The following is a 27,419-nucleotide window of genomic DNA, read 5'->3' as shown; positions in this document are numbered from 1 at the left end:
TGCTTCCTGTTCCAATTTATGAAGAAAATTGTATCTTCTGTTTTGCAGAGGGGAAAATGCTTAGATTTTGTTTCTGTGTTTTGTTGGTAGGGGAAAGAGTTCTAAAACTGCATTATCTTGCACAATTCCCTGTCTTCTATGATAAGATGACATTTGTCAAACATTTCACAATGTGAAATCTAATAATGGGTATGCACATCTTAAAGAGTTTTTTTGCCTAGTTTATGTTTCATTACTTCATTTTTATATTCTATGTATTTTCCACTGTCAACTGTGCTACCTTTTGATACAAAACAGAACTCATGTAACTGTTTCCTTATTGATGGGTTATCTGATGGTATTCCCTTCAGCATCAGTGCTTAGAGCAAAGCTGTAAATCCATCATCACTGGCTATAAATAATCTCTCTCTAGTAATAACCATATATTTCTCTTTGGTTTAGCTATCCATATTATGATCACCCATTACACAGTACAGTTTTCTCTACTATATTTACGATTTAGCTTTAAAGTATGTAAAGGATATTAGCTACATGAGGCTGTGGTGGGTTAAGAAAAATCCCTCCCATACTGACAATAACCAGGCTAACTCAGTTTGGAAGCAAATGAGGCTGTATTTACAAGCAAAACTGCAATCTATAATGAAATGCAATGAATCAGTATAAATATACACTATTTACAACATTTACAAATATGTATAATTAACAGAAAAACACAACAAAGCCCCCTGGTCCCAAAGGGGCATTGCCTCTTCCCCCCCATCCTCCCCCTTCCCAGAGCTAGCAGGGAGAGGGAAAGGGAAAAAAAAACAAGTAGCAAAAAGAATTATGTTAGAAAACTTAGCCAAGGTAAAATGCCAAAGCAGAAGCCAGAAGAGAATTGCAGAGAGCACTCTGTTAGCATTGCCAAGAGAACTCCCCAATCTTTGTTTTCGGAACTGACTCTTCAGAGACCATTCCCTCCAATGGAGTACTTTAGAATAATCATTTCTCTTTCTTACACCCAATAGTGGTTTATTTACATTCTTTCACCTTTCTGCTCAAACTTTGTGAAGAAAAATTGAAGGCATAGTGTGTCGGCGTGAGCTGAAATTCCCCCCCCACCAACAATAACCAGGCTAGCTCAGTCTGGAAGCAAATGAAAAGCTGTATTTACAAGCAGAGTCTAAAATCTACAATGAAATGCAATGAATATGTACAAATATACAAAATTCACAACATTCACAAATATATACAATCAACAGAAAAAGCACAACCGATCTCCTTTTGCTTCCCCCCAAGGGGACCCTCCCAAAGGGGCCTCTCTCTCTCCCAGGAGCTTCCCCCAGACCCCCCTGGACAGAGAAGCAGAGTTAGTTAAACAGAAAGTTGTTAACTTAGCTGCCAAGGTCAGTACGTGTTATCTTCAGCCAGAAGAGAAGAAGAAACAGCAGCCAGACAGCCCAGTAACTGCCCCCACTGCAGAACGCAGAATGTGCAGAATGCCCACTTTGTTTTGGGTAATAGTTCTTAAACATTTCTATCTATCCAATGAAAGTGTTTAGAACAATCGTAATTTTGCTTTCTTACACTGAACTTTGCAAGGAAAAATTAAAAAGACAGTTTCAAACCACCACAGTCCACCCCTTCTAAACAATTCCATTGGCTGCTACTATCATTTATCTAATCTAAAATAATATCTACAACAATAGGTGAATAAAGACCATAGTCCGTTCCGGCTATCTCAGATGTAGATGATTCAAAAGAGTCAAATCACAGGAAAAACAGCAAACAGCTTGTTTCCTCGCAGATGGAGCGAAGGAAGGAACAGGGACTCTCAGGTGACTCAGGGCTCTCAGGGTTCGTGCACCGTAGATCTCATGAACTCTCCTCTTGGGCGCGATGCTGTATCTGCGCAACACTCTGAATTTAACCTCTCTCAGCCAAAGTTAGATTTCTTTGTGGAATACATTGAATTTCACCATTTTGTTGCATCACCCAATAGGTGTGACCAGGACCTTCAGCAGAAACCACCCCTCGGACAGGTTTGGCCTCTCCTGAAGGAGAAAATACCCAAACCGTTTTGCCTAACAGATTCTTTTCTCTGATAACAGGAACTCTATCACCTTCCTCCTTTCGCAACAAATCTGATTGGGCAGGTCCAGCTCGATTCACTGAACCTCTACTATTCACTAACCAGGTTGCTTGTGCTAAATGCTTCTCCCAGTTTTTTAAAGATCCACCCCCCATGGCTTTGAGAGTGGTTTTCAGCAAACCGTTGTAGCGTTCGATCTTCCCTGCAGCTGGTGCATAGTAGGGAATGTGGAATATCCACTCGATGCCATGTTCTTTGGCCCAGTTTTTTACAAGATTGTTCTTGAAGTGAGTTCCATTGTCCGACTCAATCCTCTCTGGAGTTCCGTGTCTCCACAGGATTTGTCTTTCCAGACCAAGAATGGTGTTACGCGCAGCTGCATAAGGAACTGGATAAGTTTCCAGCCATCCAGTGCTTGCCTCTACCATAGTCAGCACATACTGCTTACCAGATGGAGAACGAGGTAGAGTGATGTAGTCAATCTGCCAGGCTTCACCATGCTTGTACTTGGACCATCGGTCACCGTACCACAAGGGCTTGATCCGCTTTGCCTGCTTAATAGCAGCACAAATGCCACAGTCATGGATGACTTGTGTGATAGCATCCATGGAAATGTCAATGGATCTGTCACGAGCCCATCGGTAGGTTGCATCTCTGCCTTGATGTCCTGACGAGTCATGGGCCCACCGAGCTAAGAACAGCTCACCTCGGTGTTTCCAGTCAAGATCAGGATCAGGACCAGAGTTTGTGTCCACCTGGGAAACTCTTGCAGCTAGATCTGCCTGATGGTTGTGTTGTTGTTCCTCAGTAGCTTTGCTCTTAGGAATGTGAGCATCGATGTGTCTCACTTTCACTGGGATTCTCTCAATGCGAGCAGCAATGTCTTGCCACAGATCTGCAGCCCAGATAGGCTTTCCTTTCCTCTGCCAGCCATTCTTTTTCCAGTCTTTCAGCCAACCCCACAAGGCATTGGCTACCATCCACGAGTCAGTGTAGAGATAAAGCTTTGGCCATCTCTCACGTTCAGCTACGTTAAGAGCTAGCTGGACAGCTTTTACCTCTGCGAATTGACTGGATTCTCCTTCTCCATCTCTCGCTTCTGCAGCTCTGCACGTTGGGCTCCACACTGCAGATTTCCATCTCCGCTTGTTCCCAACAAGACGACAGGAACTGTCTGTGAACAAAGCATATCTCTTTTCATCATCAGACAGATCACTGTAAGGAGGAGCTTCCTCAGCACGAGTTACTCTCTCCTCTGGAGGTTTAGCACAGCTTGTGCCTTCTGGCCAGTTTGTGATCACCTCCACCAGACCAGGCCTTTCGAGATTTCCCATTCGAGCTCTCTGTGTTATCAGAGCCATCCACTTAGACCAGGTAGCATCTGTTGCATGATGTGGTGAAGAACCTTTGCCTTTGAACATCCAATTCAGAACTGGCAATCTAGGAGCTAGAAGAAGTTGTGACTCAGTTCCAATCACTTCAGAAGCAGCTTTCACTCCTTCATAAGCAGCTAAAATCTCTTTCTCTGTTGCAGTGTAGTTTGCCTCTGAGCCTCTGTAGCCACGACATCAGAAACCAAGAGGACGTCCTCGTGTCTTCCCTGGAGCTCTTTGCCATAAGCACCAGGTTGCACCATTGTCACTCGCGGCTGTGTACAGAATGTTCTTAATGTCTGGACCAGTTCGGACAGGTCCCAGACCCATCGCTTGGACTACCTCTCGCTTGATCTGGTCAAAGGCTGCTTGTTGCTCAGGACCCCATTGGAAACTGTTTCTCTTTCGAGTCACATCATAGAGAGGTTTCACAATCTGACTGTATCCAGGAATGTGCAGTCTCCAAAATCCCACTATGCCTAAGAAATGTAGAGTTTCTTTCTTGTTGATGGGATTTGCCATGGTGGAGACTTTGTTTATCACATCCATTGGGATGTGACGGCGACCATCTTGCCACCGCACTCCCAGAAACTGGATTTCTCTGGCAGGTCCTTTCACCTTGTCTCGCTTGATAGCGAAACCAGCTTGCAAGAGAATGTCAATGATTTTGTTACCTTTCTCAAAGACTTCTTCAGCAGTCTCACCCCAGATGATGATGTCATCGATGAACTGAATGTGTTCTGGAGCTCCACCTTTCTCCAAAGCATCATGGATCACTGCATGGCAGATGGTTGAACTGTGAATCCACCCCTGGGGCAAACGATTGAATGTGTACTGAATGCCTCTCCAGGTGAAGGCAAACTGAGGCCTGCATTCCTCTGCTATGGGAATAGAGAAGAAAGCATTAGCAATGTCTATGGTAGCATACCATTTGGCCTGCTTGGATTCCAGCTCATATTGGAGTTCCATCATGTCTGGTACAGCTGCACTCATGGGTGGAGTTACTTCATTCAAGGCACGGAAATCAACTGTCAGACGCCACTCTCCATTCTGCTTTCTCACAGGCCAGATTGGACTGTTGAAAGGTGAATGAGTTTTGCTGATGACCTTCTGACTCTCCAACTGACGAATCAAGTTTTGAATGGTCACCAAAGAGTCACGGTTGGTTCTGTATTGTCTGTGATGCACAGTTTGAGAAGCAACCGGCAGCTTTACATCCTCTATCTCATGTTGTCCCACAACTGCAGATTCACCTGAAAGCTCAGGTCTAATGGACAACTTCAATTTTCCTCCATCAATTTCTACAGTTGCTATTCCAAAAGCCCATTTGTAACCCTTAGGGTCTTTAAAACGCCCTTCTCTCAGAAAGTCAATTCCCAAAATACAAGGTGCATTAGGACCTGTTACAATAGTATGTTTCTTCCACTGCTTCCCAGTTAAACTTATGTCAACCTCTATCTTAAACAACTCTTGAGATCCACCAGTGACACCCTGAATAGTTATAGATTCTCCCCCTTGATAATTTGATGGTATTGTGGTGCACTGAGCTCCTGTGTCAAGCAAGGCCCTGTACTTCTGAAATTTTGAAGTGCCAGGCCACTGGATGTACACATCCCAATAGATTCTGTTATCTCCATTATCCCTTACCTCCCCCTGGCGGAAGGCAGGGCACCCCTAATGGTGGGGATTACCTCCACATGTACAGCTGGCACAACGTCCAGCACCAGAATTAGGATCACTGTTGGAGCTATCAGAGTTGTTCTGGGAAACTGAGGAAGCGACAGCTACCCTCCTGGTATTGCTACCTCGGGATCTGCCCCTCTGCAGCTCCCGTAACCTCTTGAAAAGATCAGAAGTTGGTTGACCATCCCATCTGTTCATGTTCTCACCAAACTGATCACGCAGAGTTATCCAGATACTGCCACGTGATTGCCTCTGCTGTCTGTTTTGGTTTGACCTATTCTGGAATGGCCTTCGTGGAGCACGTCTGTTCCTGACAGCTGAAACTTGTATCCATCTGGAGGAAGAGGAATCAGAATCATCCCCCTTCATCAAGTTGGATATGGAGGTTTTAAGTTCCTCCTTCAGCTCTTTCATGCAATTCTTTATCTCTCCAGACAAAGTTTCAATGGCTGAAACCAAAGAAGTACGTGCGAGACTATCCTCCAGTTGCCTCATTTGGTCAGTGAAATGGCCAACAGTGGGAGGCACTCCACCATAATTTCTTGCCACAATCCTGCTTGCCAGAATAGTAGCATAATTAGGAGGAGCAAGCTTAATGAGCTTTTTGGCAAGGCCTGTTCCAACAGGAATTTCATCAGGATTCAGAGTCTTATGATCTCCATACATTATTTCTCTCACAGCAAATTCTCTCAGACGCTTGATTCCCTCAGCTATTGTGGTCCAAGGCTTAGGGTTCCATGGTAAATCATCTCTGCTGGGGTACCTCAGCGAGACTGCCAGTAGGAGGCGTGCCCACAGAGAAACTTTACCAATGCACTTGCCTAGATGCCTGTCTATGCCTGTATCCTTTGAGAGCATCCCCAACTGAGAGGCCGACTTGTCACCTACCACCAATGCTGGGGCCCCATATCAAAACACCTGGCTAGCCAAGACAGGACTGGCTCATTATCTCCTCTGATGTAATCCTTCCTCACATGTCTAATTTCCTGTCTGGGTGCATTAGCTGACTGTATGTCATCCTCATCCTCATCATCATCATCATCCTGAGGTCGCTGTCCCCATAATCCTGTTGTAATCCTCCGTTGAATTTCCTTGAGTTCAGAGGCTCTGCCAGCAGTTGCTAATCTACCAGGGTCTACATCCTGACCTACATCTCCATCATCCATGTGGGGTCTCAAGAGGTCTACCAGAGTTTTAAGGCTAACCCTCTCTTCCTCATCAGAAGGATCTTTCTTAACAGAGGGACCCTGAGTAGAAGGACCCTCATCTCCATCTGCACCATCTCCTGCAGCATCTGCATCTCCTCCTGCAGCTCCTTTACGCTTTCTGCTTACAGTGGCCACCAAATTTACTGGATTGGTTTTCACATTCACAGCAGAGTTGGAAGAGCAAGTAGCCTTATATCTTTCTTGACACAGTGCTATCAGTAGCCATATGATTATTCCAAGAAGCAACAAAATTAAGATTAAGGCTAGCACAAGATATCTAGGGTACCACTGGTTCCAAAGACCCTCTGTAGTTGTAAGAGGAGTAACAAACTCAAATGTGTCTGCTAGCACATCCATAGTTGAGTTACCATAGCTTCTTAGCCCAATAAGACCACAACAGAATTCACCAACATTCAGTAACTTGTTCTTAACCCAAAGAAACGATTTATATGCCACATATCTCACAATCTTGACTATCACGCAGGAAACAGCCCATCTGTAAACAATCACACTGATAATAGATGAAATAGAATGACTCAAAATCCAAAACAGCTTCATTTTGCTTCCTAATCTGAGCAGAAATAAATCAAACAAGCAATCGAGCCCCGAGTTGGAGCGCCAAAAATAAAAAGTGTGTCGGTGTGAGCTGAAATTCCCCCCCCACCAACAATAACCAGGCTAGCTCAGTGTGGAAGCAAATGAAAAGCTGTATTTACAAGCAGAGTCTAAAATCTACAATGAAATGCAATGAATATGTACAAATATACAAAATTCACAACATTCACAAATATATACAATCAACAGAAAAAGCACAACCGATCTCCCTTTGCTTCCCCCCAAGGGGACCCTCCCAAAGGGGCCTCTCTCTCTCCCAGGAGCTTCCCCCCAGACCCCCCTGGACAGAGAAGCAGAGTTAGTTAAGCAGAAAGTTGTTAACTTAGCTGCCAAGGTCAGTACGTGTTATCTTCAGCCAGAAGAGAAGAAGAAACAGCAGCCAGACAGCCCAGCAACTGCCCCCACTGCCGAACGCAGAATGTGCAGAGTGCCTACTTTGTTTTGGGTAGTAGTTCTTAAACATTTCTATCTATCCAATGGAAGTGTTTAGAACAATCAGTATTTTGCTTTCTTACACCCAATAGTGACTTATTTACATTCTCTCACTTTCTCTGTTTTGAACTTTGCAAGGAAAAATGAAAAAGACAGTTTCAAACCACCACAGCATAGCCTTAAAACCACCACAGAAGCTTAGTTTCAGATTAATCTATTTCAATGATTCAAAGCTGATTCAAAGTATCTGTTGTCTGACTTTAGTGAGGCTTTTTTACTTTGTCTTAGAACACCCCATAACACCTGTAACCCAAAACTGCCTTCTATTCTGCACAAATCTGGCATACGCAGTAATTTAAATCTACCATAGCACCAGCAAAAGATGAGCAATATTATACACCAATATCTTTTTCTTATTTGTATTTTTTAAATTTAATATCCCATGAAACTTGGAAGCTCCATATACACTGTTCTCTAATTTATTCTGTCATTGGACAGAGGAACTGCCTCTATCAGGTCACCACTTTAACCAGACCAGAGCCTGGGGATGATATTTGTCAAACATTTCACAACATGAAACGCCCAGGCTGGGGAGCTGAACCTTCAGGAACAAACAGTAACCTCTTATGAGGCCCAAGGCATCTAGAGTTCAGCAATATATTCAGAATGAGGACTGGGAAAGCTCTAGTTCCAAGTATAGTCAAATATGCCCCAGTTCTTCCAGTAACTGTCTCCACTACTCCTCCCTCCTAAACTAAGAAGCTGTAGGTCCCAGTGCAAGCGAATGACAGAGGTCAGGAGGGAGTATCTGCACAAATTCATTTTACTACATCAAGAAAGTATCATAAAGGCAGCAGGGAAACTGCAGGGATCCTATGCCTTTTGAGGTTGAGGGGTATGCTGAAGGCAGAATAATTTCATACCTATCATTCATATAAAGTTCTCCAGGGTGTTCCTCCTGTATCCTGTCACTGCTGTGCCCTTGTCTGAGTAACTAGGTAAATGGTAACTCCTAAAATGATAAGTAGCAGTATGGAGGTCTCACTCCTTACCCTCCTTCTTTGTACTCTCTTTGTAAGTTTCTGGGCACCATGCACCCTTCCTACCAGGGACAGTAAAAATGACTTCAAGATGGATTGAACCTTCTACTGTACAGCTTGTTCTCTATTTAAACACACCTTTTGCCATCTGAAACTCACTTTTTGACTGCAGAAGTCAGCTGCCCCACAATTCATAGCAGGCACCAGAACGTGGGGAACAATAGCTTAGAGTGCTTTATCCCAACCAATGTGATACACCCTTTTAAAAGTCAGATGTGGGTCACAACACAAGCCAGCAAGCTCAGCTGGTTTTACTGTCTTGCATGACATACCACAGCTAAGATATCAGCTGTTCCTATCAGTTAGGAGAAATTGGTGTAAGTTATTTTTCATTTTTCATGAAGTTGAGATGAGAACAAAAGATAACGTACCTGCTGGGATACTTAGATAGATTAGAGAAGATGTTTGGGGTTAGTTTAAAAAGAGAAAAGGTAAGAATTGGCTAACTGGGAGGCTTAGCCAATAGTGTCAGTATAGAGGGAGGCTGTAGGCTGTTCTTGGAGATTCTTATTTAGATACAATATTGCTATACTTTTACTAGTTGTTTTGTTAGGGAGCACTATTTTAGGACACTATATAGTTAAGAATTTTAATTCTTAATATAATGTGTGCAAGAACTCTTGTATGAGATGTTGAACGGCTTGTCTATGGGATCCTGGCTGAAGAAAATGGTCTTGTGATTGCCCAGCTCATCCAAACCTCAATGTAAAACAGCTGCAGTAAACAATCACTCTCACACGTGAGCAGTATCTTACATAAGACTGAGGAAAAACACTCTGCTAAGATTAAGAGTGAGACCATTGTAGGCCAGAGGATGGAGCATTATTCAAATCTGCAAAGACTCCACACTACTATCTGAAAGAAGGACACTTAGGGTGTTCTTCGCTTGCATTGTCTTGAAGAGTGTGAATGGGTGTTGGCTCCATACCCCACTGTCTGGTCATCCAGCAAGAACCAGCATGAGCAACCTAATTTGGAAAACTGCAGAGACTGAGAGAATAGTGAGAGTGACTGTATGCATGCTTGCACTTGCAAGAAATTTTATTTAATAAAACACCATAACGGCTCTTCACTTGGTAATAACTTCCTTAATCAAGGTACAATAAATATTAAGTTAGAACTGTGGCCACCAGTTATTATACTTGAAAGGGACTGTGCAACATGAGACTTTACATATTCATGAGTCCACAACAACAAAGATCAAGTTGTTAGGTGGGCAGAAATGGATGCCTTCAAAGACTGAATAGAACAATAACATTTGATGGCATGAGAGAAATGCATGTCCTTACAAGATTTTTTTCCCAAATATAGAAATAGGTTAGGAAAAAACTTAGCTGACCTAATCAATCACAAGATGATGCAGTAAGAAATATAATGTTACTGTGAAACAGGCAAATGCTGTTCTAGGCTGTTTCAAAATATGTATTTCCAGTAGAGACAGAAGATATTGCCATTGGTGCTGTTCATGTATCAGTTCTGCCAAACTGACAGAACTGATAGTCAGTTCTGCCTGACTAAAACTCAACTGGGCACTAAGGACACTAAAGGAAATGAAGAAGCTAACCTTATCACTTAAGATGAAAAGTTTTTTTTATGTTTGTGTTCTTCATTGCTTTACTCTAAATGCAAAGGAAAGAGGGACAGTTGTATGCCATAAACAAGTTCAGAGTCCTCATCTTCTATGACAAGGTGACCCACCTGATGGATGAGAGAAAGGCTGTGAATGTTGTTTACCTGGTTCAATGATGGGGTCACTCCTGTTTAGTATCTTTATCAATGATCTTGATGAAGAGATTGCAAGTACCCTCAGTAAGTTTGCAGAGGATGCCAAATTCAGTGGAAGTGTTGATCTGGTGGAGGGTAGGAAGGCTTTTCAGAGGGACCTGCATCAATGAGCTGAAGCCAATAATAGGGGCTTCAACAGGGCTAGGTGCTGAGTCATGCACTTGGAACACAACAGCCCCATGCAGTGCTACAGGCTTGGGGCAGAGTGCCTGGAAACGGACCTGTGGGTGCTGATCAGCATCTGGCTGAACATGAGCAAGGTTCTCAGGTGGCCAAGAAGGCAAATAGCATCCTCGTCTGCATTAGAAATAGTCTGACCAGCAGGATCAGGTGATTGTCTCAATGTACCCAGCACTGGTGAGGCAACACCTTGAATACTGTATTCAGTTTGGGGCACTACAGTATAAGAGAGACACTGGGGGTGCTGGAGAGACCAGCACCCCCAGAGAAGGGCCATTAAACTGGTCTTGAGAATAAGTCTTCTGGGAAGTGGCTGAGGGAGATAAGGTTGTTTAATCTGAATCATAGAATCAGTCAGGGTTGGAAGGGACCACAAGGATCATCTAGTTCCAACCCCCTTGCCATGGGCAGGGACACCTCACACTACATCAGGCTGGCCAGAGCCTCATCCAGCCTGGCCTTAAACACCTCCAGGGGATGGGGCCTCAACCACCTCCCTGGACAACCCATTCCAGGCTCTCACCACTCGGATGGTGAAGAAATTCTTCCTCATGTCCAGTCTGAATCTCCCCACTTCCAGCTTTAGTCCATTCCCCCTAGTCCTATCACTACCTGATAGCCTAAAAAGTCCCTCCCCAGCTTTCTTGTAGGCCCCGTTCCGATACTGAAAGGCCACAAGGAGGTCACCTCGGAGCCTTCTCTTCTCCAGACTGAACAGCCCCAACTCTTTCAGTCTCTCCTCATAGGAGAGGTGCTCCAGCCCTCTGATCATCCTGGTGGCCCTTCTCTGGACACATTCCAATATGTCCTTATTATTCTTATAATAGGGGCTCCAGAACTGGACGCAGTACTCCAGGTGAGGGTTTCACCAGAGCTGAGTAGAGGAGGAGAATCACCTCCCTTGACCTGCTGGCCACACTTCTCTTGATGCAGCCCAGGATCTGGTTGGCTTTCTGGGCTGCAGGTGCACATTGACAGCTCATGTTGAGCTTCTCATCCACCAGCACCCCCAAGTCCCTCTCCTCAGGGCTGCTTTCCAGCCAGTCACTGCCCAGCCTGTATTTGTGCTTGGGATTGCCTCGACCCAGATGCAGGATCTTGCACTTGGTCTTGTTGAACGTCATGAGGTTGGCTTGTGCCCACCTCTCCAGCCTGTCAAGGTCCCTCTGGATGCCATCCCTTCCCTCCAGTGTGTCTGCTGCACCACACAGCTTGGTGTCATCAGCAAACTTGCTGAGGGTGCACTCAATGCCACTGTCCATGTCACCGACAAAGATATTGAACAAGACTGGTCCCAGGACTGAGCCCTGAGGGACTCTGCTTGTCACTGGCCTCCACTGGGACATGGAGCCATTGACAGCCACTCTTTGGGTGCTGCCATCAGGCCAGTTCTTTATCCATCTAGTGGTCCACCCATCAAACCCATGTGTCACCAGTTTGGAGACCAGGATGTGGTGTGGGACAGTCTCGAAGGCTTTGCTCAGGTCCAGGTAAATGACATCAGTTGCTCTCTCCTCATCTGTTAATGTTGTGACCTTGTCATAGAAGGCCACCAGGTTTGTCAGGCAGGATTTGCCCTTGGTGAAGCCATGCTGACTGTACCAAGTCACCTCTTCACTATTCTTCTGTCTCAGTAGTGCCTCCAGGAGAATCTGCTCCATGATCTTACCAGGCACAGAGGTGAGACTGACTGGCCTGTAATTCCCTGGTTCTTCCTTCTTCCCCTTTTTGAAAATGGGAGTAATGTTTCCCTTTTTCCAGTCAGTGGGGACTTCCCCAGACTGCCAGGACTTTTGGAATATAATAGAGAGGGGTTTAGCAACCTCATCTGCCAGTTCTCTCAGTACTCGTGGGTGTATCCTGTCAGGTCCCATGGACTTGAACACTTTCTGGTTCTTCAGGTGATCATGAACCTGATCTTCACTTATGATGGGCAGTTCTTCCTTCTGGTTCTTCCCATTAGCTTCCATGACTATTCCAGAAGTGTGGCTGGAGGCGCTTGCAGTGAAGACTGAGGTAAAGAAGTCACTGAGAACCTCAGCCTTATCCAGGTCACTTGTGACCACTTCACCTGTTTCCTTTCTGAGGGGGCCCACACCTTCCCTAGTCTTCTTTTTACCATTGATATACCTGTAGAAATTCTTAGTGTTCCCTTTGACCTCCCTGGCTAGATTCAATTCAAACTGTGCTTTGGCTTTCCTAACCAGGTCTCTTGCTGCTCAGGCAGCTTCCTTATATAGCCCCATTCCAGCTGTCCTTTCCTCCACTCCTTGTAGAGTTTCCTTTTAAGTGATAGTGTGTCCAGCAGCTCCTTGCTCATCCAGGCAGGCCTCCTAGCATTCTTCCCTGCTTTTCTCTTTGTTGGTATACATTGCTTCTGGATGCAGAGGAGGTGGTCCTTGAATACTGACCAGCTGTCCTGGGCCCCTCTTCCCTCTAGGGCTTTGTTCCACGACACTTTGGCCAGCAGATCCCTGAAGTGATCAAAGTCTGCACGCCTAAAGTCCAGGGTCGTAAGCTTAGAATACGTCCTCCTGGTTGCCCTGAGGATCTTAAATTCAACTGCTTCATGGCCACTGCAGCCAAGGCTCTCTCTGAGCCTCACATTGGTTCCCAGCCCTTCCCTGTTGGTGAGAACAAGGTCCAGCATAGCACATTTTCTTCTTGGTTCCTCTACCATTTGGAGGAGGAAGTTGTCATCTATGCAATCCAGGAATATCCTGGATTGCTGGTGCCTTGCTGTGTTGTCCCTCCAGCAGATGTCAGGGGGGTTGAAATCCCCCATGAGGACCAGGGCTTGTGACCTGGAAGCCGCTTCTATTTGCCTGTGGAGGGCCTCATCTGCTTGGTTCTGCTGGTCAGGTGGCCTGTAGCAGACCCCTACAGTAACATCTCCTTCCCCTGTCTTGCCTTTAATTTTAACCCATACACTCTCAACCAGCTCATCATCCTTCCCCAGGTGGAGCTCCACTGATTCCAGCTGGTCACTGACATAGAGGACAACACCTCCTCCTCTTCTTCCCTGCCTATCCTTCCTAAAGAGCTTGTACCCATCTGTCCCTACATTCCAGTCATGGGTATCACCCCACCAAGTTTCAGTAATAGCCACTATGTCATGGCATCCCAGCAGCACAGTGGCCCTCAATTCATCCTGTTTGTTGCCCAAGCTGCATGAATTTGCATAGAGGCACTTCAGCTGGGCTGGCCCTGTCCTCCTCTTGTGCCAGCTCCCCTTGATTTCCACAGAGTGTCCTGGTGCATCATTCGTGGCTTGCCTCAGGGCAGCAAGTTGAGAGCCCTCACTAGCTCTCCATCCCTCTGCCTCTGGTGAGCTACCCCTCTGTTTGTTACTGGCCAGCAGGAGACTATTAACCCCTTTCCCCTTCAAATCTAGTTTAAAGCCCTATCAATAAGCCCTGCCAATTCCTGCCCCAGGATCCTTTTGCTGCTCTGGGACAAGTGCATCCCATTAGTTGTTTGCAGCTCTGGTGCCTTGTAAACCAAGCTGTGATTGTAGAACCCAAAGCCCTGTTGATGACACCAGCCCCGGAGCCATGAATTGACCTCTTGGCTCTTCCTAAACGTTCCCTTGTCCATCACTGATGTTAGAGGGATAGAGGAGAACACAACTTGAGCTCCTGATCCCTTTGGCTGTTGCCCTAAGGTTCTGAAGTCTCTTCTAATTGATTGTGAGCCTCTCATTGTTGCACTGTCACTACCCACCTGAAAGACCTGAAGTGGGTAGTAGTCTGAAGGACTCAGAAGGTTGGGAACTTTACCTACAATGTCCCTTACCTGAGCACCAGGGAGGCAGCAGACCTCTCTATGAAATGGGTTTGGTCTGCATATTGGGCCCTCTGCTCCCTTCAGTAGGGAGTCTCCTATGACGATGACCCTATGAGGTTTCTTTACAGGATTAGTTTTGATGGCTGGACTGAGGCCACCTGTCATTGGTGCAGCTTCTGACCTTCTTGAGTCCTCATCCTTACCGATGTCCTGTTCCTCCTGCAGAGCCTCATACCTATTCTGTAAGTGCACTCTAGGCACTGTGCTGCTTAAAGTAGCACACTTGCTCCGTTTGCGTTTCTTCCATCTGGCAGAGACCTGTTCCCATTGGCCCTGCTCATGTGGGTTACTGCATGGAGGCTGAGAGGCTTGCTGATGGGAGGGTATCAAACTCCCTGCTCCACTAAGAGTTACCCCCTGTTCTGATTTTGCAGAGGTTAGATTATGGAAATAGTCAATTTCCCTTTCGCAGTCTCTTATGGTTCTTAGCCTTTTCACCTCTTCTTTTAGTTGGGCCACCATGTTCATCAGATCCCTGATCTGCTCACACCTAACACAGGTGTTGTTCCTGACATCCTCCATATCAAGTGCCAGGCTCCAGCACTCACTGCAGCCACCTGCCCGAACACCTGCATGCTTGTGTGTGGTCTCTGTTTGGGTGCCCACCGTTTTTCTACTAGCCTTCGTTCGGGTAGTAACCATCTTTCAGTAACCACCCTCACCACCCTGCCCTTTTATTTTTTTTTTTCCCCTTCAGTGAGAAGGCTGAGCTGAGCTGAGCTGAGCTGAGCTGAGCTGAGCTGCGCAGGTCGCCGCTGCCTCCTCTCCTCGCAGCCAGGCGCTGGGGTCTGTTTGGTTGTCGTGCGGTTTCCACGGCAACCGCTCCCCCTGCTACGTCACTGCGCTCAGGCGCGTAGGCAACCCGAGCCTGCTGCCCCTCTTCCCCTCTTCAGGAGGTCCCGAGCGGGTAACACCTTTTCACCTGGAAAGAAAGGAAAGAAAAGCCAAAACAAGCGCCCAGAGCTGAGCTGATCACCGCTGCCTTCTCTCTTCGCAGCCACGGGCTGGGTTATGCTTAAGGTCTTGCTTTGCTTTTGCTTGAGCTTAGCGCTTTGCTTAGTTACATGTGAAATAATTGCTTTTGCCTTTCACAGTGAGAGCCTGTGAGAAGAATACGACTGCTACAATTATAGGAACATAATCAAGGAAATGTGAAGAGAGAATGATACTGTGAAAGATAATTCTGTGGTCATTTTATAGGCTTCTTTTGTTTGGTGTCCATATTAATAAGAACATCTCACTTAATTTCAAAATTTTTACAGTTTTATAACTCAGTAATATTGGTCTGTCCTTTTCTGGCAAAGTCTACCACCTTTTCTTCTCCCTACTCGCTCCAAATCTTTATTTTTAAATAAATATTGTTTGTTTTTTGGTTGGGGAAACTCTCCTCTTTCAGCTTCTCCACATTTTCTGTTATGGACAGGCAAATTTGTCCCGAAGCATCTGGTATCCTGTGCTGTCAAGGCACGTCTCTTTGCATAGAAGAGAGTAATGCCTTTCTAGTTTCTCTGTATGAACTTCTTCAGTGCTGTAGCCACTTTTTAGGATATGTCAGAATTCATTTACTTGTGCGCAGACTGATTTTTTTCCCAACTTACTTTCTTGGGGGTGTCTGTTTGGAACCAGTGCATATTGCTGCACTTTGGCCACAACAACCCCATGCAGAGCTACAGGCTGGGGTCGGAGTGGCTGGAGAGCAGCCACGTGGAAAGGGACCTGGGGGTACTGGTCGACAGCCACCTGAACATGAGCCAGCAGTGTGCCCAGGTGGCCAAGAAAGCCAATGGCATCCTGGCCTGCATCAGGCATAGTGTGGCCAGCAGGAGCAGGGAGGTCATTGTACCCCTGTACACAGCACTGGTTAGGCCACACCTTGAGTACTGTGTCCAGTTCTGGGCCCCTCAGTTTAGGGAAGATGTCGAATTGCTGGAGCATGTCCAGAGAAGGGCAATGAGGCCTTGAGCACAAGCCCTATGAGGAGAGGCTGAGGGAGCTGGGACTGTTTAGCCTGGAGAAGAGGAGGCTCAGGGGAGACCTCATTGCTGTCTACAACTACTTGAAGGGAGGTTGTAGGCAGGAGGGGTTTGGTCTCTTCTCCCAGATAACCAGCACCAGAACAAGAGGACACAGTCTCAAGCTGCGCCAGGAGAGGTTTAGGCTGGAAGTGAGGAGAAAGTTCTTCACAGAGAGAGTGGTTGGCCATTGGAATGGGCTGCCCAGGGAGGTGGTGGAGTCACCATCCCTGGAGGTGTTCAAGGGGAGATTGGACGTGGCACTTGGTGCCATGGTTTAGATAGTCGTGAGGTGTAAGGTTGGACTTGATGATCCTTGAGGTCTCTTCCAATCTTCTTGATTCTGTGATTCTATTCTATGTTACACTAAACAGTGGGAGACAGTTCTTTTATTCTGCTCCTCTTGCAGCCATTTGTTTTCTGTGTCCTGCATGCACCTTGTGTTGCAATTTCATTTTCATACCTATAAAAGCTCTTATTGTAAAAATGCAGCCGAATAATTTCTTCATCTGGAACCTCAGTAGGCAGGAAGGCCCTGAAGTAAAAAAAGATTCTAGTGGTGCAGACACAAGAGCCTGCTCTTTATGAAAGTTTTGTACCCAAGATGCTTTTTTTCTTTCATGCCCTTGCTTCTAAACTAGGTGTCATTTCTATTCTGCCAAACTGAAAATAAAATCCAAGAATTTTATTAAAGCAACAACTTGCAATTGGAATACAGATTCAGGGGTCTTGGGCTGTCAGAAAGCAGGCACAAAGGCGCTTTTGTCTGACAGACTATTTTATGTTTGGGGATGTGGGAAGCTATTTGCTGTTTGTCCTTGATATCAAGCCAGCATTGTAATGCAGTTTGTTTAAGTTGACATCAGACGTGATAGGATTATGCATTGTTTTTATACATTTGTGGTTTCCATAGGCCAGTTCAATGGTGCTTAGTTATTCATTTTCTCTTGTAAGTTAAAATAGATACTGTGGATTAGGTCTGCCAAGACATACCTATTTGATGGGGTTCTTTTTGGTTTGGTTTTTTTGTGTGTGTGTGTTTTCTTTTGGGGGGGGAGTGTTGTTTTATTGTTATATAATTCTGTTATACATTTGTTCAGAAAGCCTTTCAATAGATCCTTTTGACTCAGGCTTTTAATTGGACGGTTGAATGAGGTCTCTTACAAGCATATAAAGAAAGTGCTCAAAATGCTTGGTTTTGACCCAGCTCTGTGGTTGTAATGTAATCAGATGATGGGAACTGGCATGTGACAATCAGGTGCCTGGAAAAGAGGTGTGTGTAAATGAATGTTCTGTAAATGAATTTTCAAAACCACTAATTTAACTTAGTTGCCAGGACTTTGTATTCCTCCCATTGCTTAGAAGCGGTCTTTATGCATCCGGGTTTGTTTGTGTAGTTAAGGAAGCTCTGGCTTTAGTACAGGTGTTTTGATCTCTTTATGTTTACAAATTATTTTTTTCCAGTTGTCTGAAATGAAGAACAATTCACTTGGGACATTGGACCAGCACCTCTATACACAGCTAGACAGAATATAGTCTTAGTATTATTTCCTTGCTTGGCAGTGGTAAACTAAGCCTAAGCCTAGGATTAATCTGTTGAAGCAACATTAACCCCCTGGATTCTGGTATGCCAGAAAGATTACCATGTAGCTCTTGTCACTGACTCTTCTGTCATACCAGCTTTTCTGCCTCTTCTGTGAATTGTTGACCTGACATAGTTGCAGTTGGCAACAAAGGAGCTTGTGTGAACCCTTATTTATTAGAAAGATGAGAGGACTTATGCCTCTTCCCCTGCTACACACATACTAAACCCTTATAATTTGGTTATATGGTATAGGAACTGAAAATCTTACCCACAGTGCGCAATAAGTACTTCAGTAAGTTCAGTGCTAGTTCAGTTATAATGAAGTAATCAATAGTTATCCTGCCAACTAAGCAAGCTAAGGTAGGATTTCCATAAAAGCCTATTGGTGCTATGGTTAAATCCATTAAGATGCTTCTGCTCCCCTGAATTGTTTCTTGCATGAGAGTCAGGCCTGGGACATTGACCTGAGGCAGTGCAGGAATCTGCCAGTGTTCAAACTCCATGCTTCTCTTTATGTTCTTTTTCTTTTTTCTTTTTTTTTTTTTTTTTAATTTATGGTTTTCTGCATAGCCATTTTAGAGAACTATTTCAGTTCCAGTGGAGATTAAAAGGGAGGCAAGGTCTTCTGCACAGATGCTCTCTTGCACTTAATGTTTGTACTTTTTGTGAAAAATTGTTTCATCATGATTGCTTCGTTTGGGATTAGAAAACATGATCACTTCTCAACCGGGAGACAGATTATGATAATATCTGCATTGCAGTGTATCAGTAAATTCCACGTTTCATTATGGTAGGAAGCAACCAAAGTAAACTTTGAGTTTCAAGAAGGACAGTTCTGTGAAGAGTTCATAGTGAAATAAGAGCTCCACTTATGTGCACAAGTGAGGTTTGTACCTTGAAGCTGAATAGCCATGTCTAATTTCTTATTCTCAATTTTGTATTACTTTACCCACTTTGAACCTGTAATTTTAGGGAAGTAACTGGAGAAGAAGGTGTGGAGTCTTTCTCCTCTGTGATTTTTAATGAGATTATAAGTGCATATCATTGGTTAAATCTACTTTTTATATGCATATTGATTCTCTGGTATGCTTATAGAAAAGGAAGGAAAAGTCTTTGTTTCTATACCACCTACAGGGTGCCAGGTGTTTCTTTGTAATAAAGACAGACCTTTTTGTTTGTTTCGGTTTTGTTTTGCATGGGGGGTTTTGTTTGGTTGGGTTTTGTTGTTTTGGGTAGGTTTTTTTGTGGGTGGAGTTGTTTGGTTGTTTGGGTTTTGTTTCTCATTAGGAGATTGGTTTATTTACTTTGGTTCAGGTGGTTGATAGACTCTTATCTGAGAGTAAACACTAAAAATATTTAGCAAGTCATTTCTAGACTTAATAAAGTACTATCCAGATGTGGCCTGAAGATAAAGAAGGTTTTAGCTTTGAAATCATGTTTCATGTATCTGGAGTAAGTGTAAGTGTTTTGAGAAAAGTGTAAACAGGTCTTGTCTTGTAGACTCAAACAGACCATATGAAAAAGTCAGAAGTATCATAAATGCTGGTGCAGGGCTGTTCACTTTCATTTCCCATGTAAAATAAAACTGACAGACATGAAAGCACAGGTAAGCCAGTCTTGAAGATTATGATACGAAGCTAGGTCAGTTAATTTTGTGTCCAATATACCAGTGGTAATGAAGTCAAAATAGAGAGTAATCTTATATTTAGAGAAAAAAATTACAGAGTGACCAGACATAGATGTCTTGGAAGAGTTCAAGAGTAAAACAGAAATGGACAGCTGATGAACTGGATTGCTAAACGTTTGTGGACTCGAGATCATGACTGTTTGAGTGGGGACTTGGACTGGAAATCAGTGTCTGAAGGACAAGATACAAAACCAAGAGAGTTCGTGACCAAGGAGAGAATGTAAATGAGGAAATCTTCAGTATAAGGGACTGGGAAAACAAGAGATTTAGTGGGGGAGTCCTGGCAAGTTGTTCTTATGCAAGCGAAAATTTTTGAAAGAGATTCAGTTCACAGCTTAGGAATACAAAGGGATACAAATTCTGATAAAGCAGAATAGGTATCTTAAAGGTAGGATTAATTTACAGACATTTTACTAAGAGTGATCTTATTTTTAGTGCAATGACTATGCAAAACCACAGACTGTGTCCAGAGAACTTAAATCGGAGTGACTACCAATATTGTAGAGACTGGGAATGAAATGAGTGAATTTCCCTTGTGGTTAATAACTGGGAGGATGTATAATGAACTGAGGGAATGCTGGACAGTGAAGGAAAGCTAAGCAGAAGCATGACAGAATGAACTATAGTTTACAGACTTGCCTTATTTGTGCTTTTAAGCAAAGATGCTAATTAGGTGGCTGTAGCATGAAAGCATAGACACTGCTACGGTCTCACCCTGTTGTCCTCACAAACAAGTCTCTAAAGTGAATAATGGGCATGCATTTGCTCCCTGGTCATTTTCCTGTCCTGATCTGGTGCTAAGGTTCTGTGCGGTCAGAGGGAATCAAAATTAATGTGATGGCTTTGGATGAAACGACAGAAAATGAGAATAGCTGTTTGACAGGTTGGTAAGTGGCTTTATGGAAGAAGATCAAATGTGAACTCCCAGGGAGACTGGGCAGGTCAAGGACATGACTTTTTAAGTGGATTAAGTATTTGAGGAAGGATGAACAGGTGAGAGTAGCTGATTGAAGTTCTATTTGGAAATTACATTATTGTAGACATGTTATCCGGTTCAGACTAATCAAGATGATGTGATTGAATGAAAGAATTTTGCTTTCATTTTCTTCAGAGAGTGCCTCATTCTTCAATATAAGGTTCCTTGCAATTGTTTCAAGTAAATTGATTTTTTTTTTCTTTCAAACAGTATTAATGAGAACAGCCTTTGCTTTTTAAATCATGGTGCATTAGTGCTATTGAATAAAGAATTTTCTGGAAACATTATCCAACTGCTGTATATTGAATTTCTGCTTCTAAGTTTAGCCTTCATGCTAACATTCTGAAAGTGCTACTTTGTTCAAGGAAACTTAGACTTTGGCATTATAACTCTATATTTTGTGCCAGAGTGAGAACAAAACCATGTTGTACTCAAATTATGTGTAGTAGTGTTGCAGTATTTGAAGGTGCAATATATTTGGGGGGGGGGGGGGGGAGGGATTACTAGGGTGCTTCTCTAACTATAGAGATTATATTGAAATAAAAACCCATGAACTAAATAGTGGACTTCAAGTAGCTGCATTTCAGTTACAGAGCTAATTAAACCGAACCAACCAAGATGGTGTTATCTCACACATTGTGGAACTGTGGTCACCTTATTGACCATGTTGTATGCAGAGTGAAGCTGCTTCTCAGAAAACAGTACACACTGTGCTGAAGAATACATGACACATACATATTTAATAGATAACTGCTTTTATGCCATAGGTTTCACTCTGCAGTTCTCAGACTGTACTAATTACTGAGACATACAAAGGAAAAGACATGTAAACTAACTACAGTGATTATTTTTTCTGTACTTTGTGTCAGTTTAAAAAGTAAAGTTGAGGAGGGCAAGAAAGTTGCATCTTGTCCCAAAAGAATCCTTTTACACCACGTGAAAAAAAAATCTTATTCAATTTTTTTTTCAGATACAATCAAATTCCTCAGTGAATCTCAGATACATGTAAATTATTCTTTTACTACAGTAAAATAATAGAGTACCAATTGGATTATTAAATCAATAATCGCCAAAATGGCCAGAAAAATTGTTAACAGATAATTCTGAAATTATCTTGGGAAGAATCTGTGAGTGCAAGTGCACTTACCTGTAAGCTGTATGCATCGTGAGGTGTTTTTGTTTTTTTTTTTTTTCAGAGATACAGAAAGCAGTGACTGATAAGAATGCACTGAGAGAGTGAAAGCCCAGGCCAGTGCTTCTGTCTTGACCGGAAGTGTTTGATGGCTGTATTTTCTGAAAGCTTCAGTGACAGTCATGTTCATAGAATCACAGAAACATTCAGGTTGGAAAAGACCCTCAGGATCACCAAGTCCAGCCCTACTCTACAAAGTTCACCCCCTAAACTGTATGTCCAAGCACCACATCCAAATGACCTTTAAACACATCCAGGGCTGGTGACAGAATTGGAGAGAAGATTCTAAGCAGATTATAAGACGGAATATAAAAATTGATAGGAGTAGTGATCTTTCCTTTCGTGAAAGCATTACTTGGAAACAACATTTTCAAATGTACTGTATATTCAGGAATTTTTGAACCAAAGTTGGTTTTTAATCATGTGAGAAATAAGGTAATTTTACAATACGTTTGTTCCTGAGTATAAAACACTGTTAATCACATTTTAATGCACAGGAAATCAATGTACAAAAGCGCAGTGGACATGCTGTTCCATAATGCAGTCAGGAATCTGGAGGACTCTGCATCCTTCTGACTTCCTACCTATGAACGGAGGGAAAATCGTTTGCCCAGTGTGGCACTGTGCTGTTTGCTTTGGTTGAGACAACAGCCCTCAACCAGCAGAGAGCAGTGCAGCCCGTTGCCGGTGTTTGAGGCACGGTAAATGGAAACATGTCGAGAACAAAGCAGGAGAAGCATTAGATAGAACTGAATACAAAAGTGAGATACGATGCCCTTAAGGAGAAAAATAATGAAGAATGGAGGCAATGAAAGTGGGCATGAAAAGAGGAAGGGAAACCCCAAAATAGGGACTACCAGAAAGCAAAATGAACAATAGGAAGAATACAGAAAAGAGAAAGGACAGGCTGGAAAATAGTCCTGGAGGGTGAAAGTAAAAAAATCTTCTAAAGCAGTTATGGCATATCTTTTGCCTCTTGAGCCAGAGGAGAGTTGCAGTTCTGATGCCACAGAGGAAGGGCAGGAAACTAGAAAGTGCTACAGATTTTTAGTATTGTGTTTATCTTGATTCTTTTTCTTAATGCACTTTCTGTATTGTAATCTGGATTAATTACCCCTGTGTCTGCACGCTAGTATTAATCTGTGATAACCAGATGAGGAAAAAAATTCAGAAGATGATTTTGAAAATGTTGCTTTTCGAGAGCAATGTTTCCTATATAAGTGTTTTTGCCAGGCTGCAACATTGTGCCACAGCTTGTATAGCGTTTATTCCTGTTTCTCTTTTTTTTTTTTTTTTCTGAACTCCTTTGACACTTTAATAATACATTGTATTAAGATAATCAGGTAAATTTCAACTGCAGAGTATGGTATTCCCTGCTTATAACTCCAAAAGTACATCATAGTCCTGCATCACAACATATGTGGGACTGTCACTATGTTTTAGGGGATGCAGGGAAGTGGAAAGGAGGTTGTGGGTTCATGAAATACGTGCAGCGTGTTAAGGATTTTTCTAGATCATTGGTTGACTGTTGAAAGCAAATGTTTTTTCTCCCCTTCTTCCAGTATTATCTCTTCAAAGGCTTTGTTAAAAGCCAGTGTGTTACATAAAATCTGCAGCTTTCTAATGGTGCTTTTGGGCATACTGTGACCTTTTGAAATTGTTGCTACCCCCACTGCCTAAAGCCTCCTAAGTTTTCTTAATTACACATGGGAATTAGAAAATAGGAATCCAATTTATTTTTATCCTGGTGGCATTTCCTGTTACTTAGCTTTATAGTTTTGTGTATAGTAATTAGTATGCATGAGCTGGAAAGATGCCTGTAATTCGAAAATGAACTCTCTGTAGCTCTCTCCCTCCTGCTTGCACTCTTCCTTTAGTGACGCCCCTTCCATGCACCCTTTAGCCAGCAGCAAGACAGCTGTGTTTGATCATAAACCACTTAAACTCCAGGCTCACTGGCAGGGAAAACTTTAGCATGAAGTGCAGCATTGGTTTGTCTAGAGGAGGGGGGATTGTGTCTCTTTCTTTCTTCCTCTCCAAACGCTGAAGACTGTATCAGCACTCTCCTTTTAATTTCTCTGTGAACTTGCATGCAGCTCATCGGATTTTTCTGAGTACATTAACCAGATTGGGAGATGCCCTTAAACACAGCTGTGAACAACAGCAGCATAGAACAGACAACAGAGATGAAGCACGCCTTGCAGATGGGCTGAGACAGCCCTGGTATCCTGGCAAGCAGCTCCATCACTGCATTCTCTGAGCACTTCACAGTATTACCAAGTCTCTCATAGCAATGGATTTTTTGTGAAGTCGAAACCAGTCTTGCTGTTTTAGAAGATCTTGCATCATTAATTTAAACTATCAATGTGGAGTAAACATGGCCACCTAGACCAAAATGTGTAAGACAGAAAAATTTTGGAGAAGAAAGTATTGAATCAGTTGAACAAAGCTTCAAAGCATAAAAATCTGCAGAAGTCATTGAGCCCTGAGAAGTCTAATCATGAATTCTGGAGTTGCTATGAAATATGGAAATGACTCTCCTGCAGAGCTGAGTGAGGTAAGCAGTTTCAGCGCCCTTCTTTATGCTTTAAAAAGAAATGCTCCCCTTTTGGGCTTTCAGTCTGCAAGCAATTAAATTAAAAAATAGTAGAATGCATATCTTGCTATAACTTGCTGTGCCAGTCAGGAAATGACCTGAACTTTTTTTCTGCTTTACTGTGAATAAGTGGTGAAAAGCAAATTGTTATAACTACGAAGAGACTTTTTTTTTTTCTCCTGACGTTGCCTCCCAAGAGCTGTGTTTATACCAATGTTCATCCTTGCAGTAAGTGAAATATGGAGATCTCAGTTGAGATTAAGCAGATGGTGACTAATTTAGGAGGGAAGTGGAGTGAGTAGAAGATGACAAATACTTACTGGTAAGACAACAACATTGGCAGAAGTTATGTTTGTATGTATCTAGCCAAGGTGATGTTGTCTCTTAGGTTAGATGAATTAGGTTACTTCCCTTCATGCCTAGAAGAAAACAAGGCATGGGAAACTTTTTGGCTTTCCATTGAAAACCATAGTAAGCTGTTATTTCTTATAGTTGTGGGTGAGTCAGTTTTTTGTATACCATGATTGTGTGTGTGTTTTTAATAAATCCAAAATGAAAGCCGTATCAAATGACATGCAAATGCTTAATAAATATTTTAGAAGAGGCATAATTTGTCAGTTACTGAACGCCTTAGATATGTCATCTTTATGGACTTTACTGAGCATTGCTAATTTAGTTATGCTGTTGAGATCCCAAGTATTTGATTAAGGTTATTTTGTAGGAAATTGAATCTGCAGTCTCCGTTGTCCCAGTTTAACTGAAATGCTTCTCTTTCCCTTTTGCGCATTTCTTTGATGCAATATGTTCTTTATTTACTTTATATCCTTGCTATTTTAGGAATATTAGATAGGATATACTTGGCAAAATGGGAACGAAAACATTTTCTGGAGTTGATTGTACAGAGAAAGAAGACATTGAGGTATAGAATGAAAAATAAATCAGCAGCAAGAGGGACAATGGTATAGGGGGAAGCAGAGTAAATGTACGAGTCCTAAGCAAATCGGTACCTTGCCATGAACGAGAAATATGTGTTTGCAACTGAGCAGTTCTTGTGGAAGGAATTTCATATTTGTTCCTACTTTAAGTACAAAATGCTTCAATTTAATTACTCTGTTGTTGGGTTTTTTTCAAATGATTTATCAGAAATTGTGTGTTGGCAATACAGCATACATTGAGTCTGCCATGATGTTTCTGGCTGTGGTCATGTTGATAACCTGTTGATCACTGCTTTCTACTCCATCAACATTTAATTTCCAAGACTGTGCAGGATCACATAAAACATGGAGTGTTGCCAAGATTTGATACTTGGGTCATTATTTGGAGCAGGCAGTATTTACTGGTAGCACTGATATCTCGAAATGTTAACAATACAAGTTTACTTCACACTTCCACAAAGCCTTTTTGTAAGAAGTAAATTTTTCCTGTGGTATTCTAATATTGGAAATACAGAAACAGGTCTGTAACTGTGCTCCATGCAGTTTTTTCCAGGCAGCTTACTTGAATGCATAATGTACATTTGCAGTCAAGTGCTACAGGTGAACTAAGTATGGGCCCCTTTCTGACTGCAGACATACTGGGGAAGATCCTAGATTCCTAGCTTTCCTCAGGTGCTAATCATCATCTCTTTGCTGTTAGCCTTTATCTTTGCCATTTGAGCTACAAGTCATTGAGCAGATTTACCCTTAGTCACTCAAAGGGCTGCATGAGCTTTCGCGCTGGTCTTGGATAAGACTGTGTCTGGAATGAAACATAGAGGACTTACAGAGGCATCATATTCCATCTCCCATAGGGGAGAAGATGTATAAGTAATCATGAGATGCAGTTAGTTTCTTGCCTCTAAGATTTAATTACTCAGCCAACTCCCTGTAATTTTTGTGCTTAGTTAGATCTTTTCCTATTGGTGACTGATACTGGTTTTGCTTGCTGCGAATGAAGAAAGCAAGCCCTTGGTAAAGACTACCTGCAGTTTATGTATCTGTGTTTCTCACCTCTTCATCATGCTCTCTTCCTTTTCTTTCCTTTCTGGCTGTATTCTCTGTATGCCATGTCTTATTTTTTATCAGTAAAAGACAATAGCATTTTTTTCATTTAAACAATGGGGTGTGTGGGTTTGGGGGGGGGGGTGGGATGGTGTGTTGGTGGTGGGTTTGTTTGGGTGGTTTGGGGGTGGGGGGGGGGTAGGTGGTGGTGGGTTGTTAGGGTGTGGGGTTGGGGGTGGGGGGGGAGGGTGTGGTGGGGTTGTGTTTTTGTTTGGTGTTGTTTTGGTTTTGTTTTTTTTTTTTTTTTTTTTTTTTTTTTGTTGTTTTTTTTGTTTTTTTTTTTTTTTTTTTTTTTTTATTTTTTTTTTTTTTGTTTTTTTTTTTTTTTTTTTTTTTTTTTTTTTTTTTTGTTTTTTATGTGTTTTTTTTTTTTTTTTTTTATTTTTTTATTTTTTTTGTTTTTTTTTTTTTTTTTATTTATTTTATTTTTTTTTTATTTTTTTTTTTTTTTTTTTTTTTTTTTTTTTTTTTTTTATTTTTATTTTTTTTTTTTTTTTTTTTTTTTTTATTTTTTTTGTCTTCACTAATTACCAACTCCCAAATAACCCCATTAAACTATATAAAACAATCAAAAACTACTCACCCCAAACCAACCTTTAATACAATCACACAATATTCATCACCTACATCACCAATCCCTCCTTTTCAAAAACATATCCTAATTCAAAATATCTTATAACCAAAACAAATAACCAACATTCTCACTTATCCACATAAAACACCCCTTCCCTTTCCTATCCCCCCACACTACTATAAAATCATTATCAACTCCCCCCCTCCTCCCATCAACATCTAACCAAAATAATCAATCTCTAACAATCACAAAACACTACCAAAAAAAAACAAAAAAAATCAATAAAAAATCCCTCTAAACTTCCATATAATAAATCATTCTAAATTACATAAACCTACTCTCCATCTCCTCTATCAAACACTCCTTAAATAATTTAATACTTAAAAAAAAAAACACACATTACCCAAACTTTTCCAAACCCATCTAACCTACATCAATATACACATTTATAATCTTAAATTAACA

At 42.5% G+C, this 27,419-nt stretch overlaps 1 protein-coding gene across 1 annotated transcript in view; it reads left to right on the top strand.

Annotated features, from left to right (window-relative positions):
• Positions 1–24,245: 24,245 nt before the first annotated feature.
• MCC (MCC regulator of WNT signaling pathway) overlaps positions 24,246–27,419 on the top strand; it is a 196,998-nt gene continuing 193,824 nt past the window's right edge. Inside the window, exon 1 of the mRNA XM_054397342.1 lies at positions 24,246–24,302. Coding sequence (XP_054253317.1) covers positions 24,246–24,302 — 57 coding nt within the window. The remainder of the gene's footprint in view (positions 24,303–27,419) is intronic.

The sequence above is a fragment of the Indicator indicator genome, chromosome Z (genome assembly GCF_027791375.1).
Source record: "Indicator indicator isolate 239-I01 chromosome Z, UM_Iind_1.1, whole genome shotgun sequence".
Taxonomy (NCBI): domain Eukaryota; kingdom Metazoa; phylum Chordata; class Aves; order Piciformes; family Indicatoridae; genus Indicator; species Indicator indicator.
The sequence above is the reverse complement of the archived record's forward strand: the minus strand, read 5'-3'. Positions and strand labels throughout refer to the sequence as shown.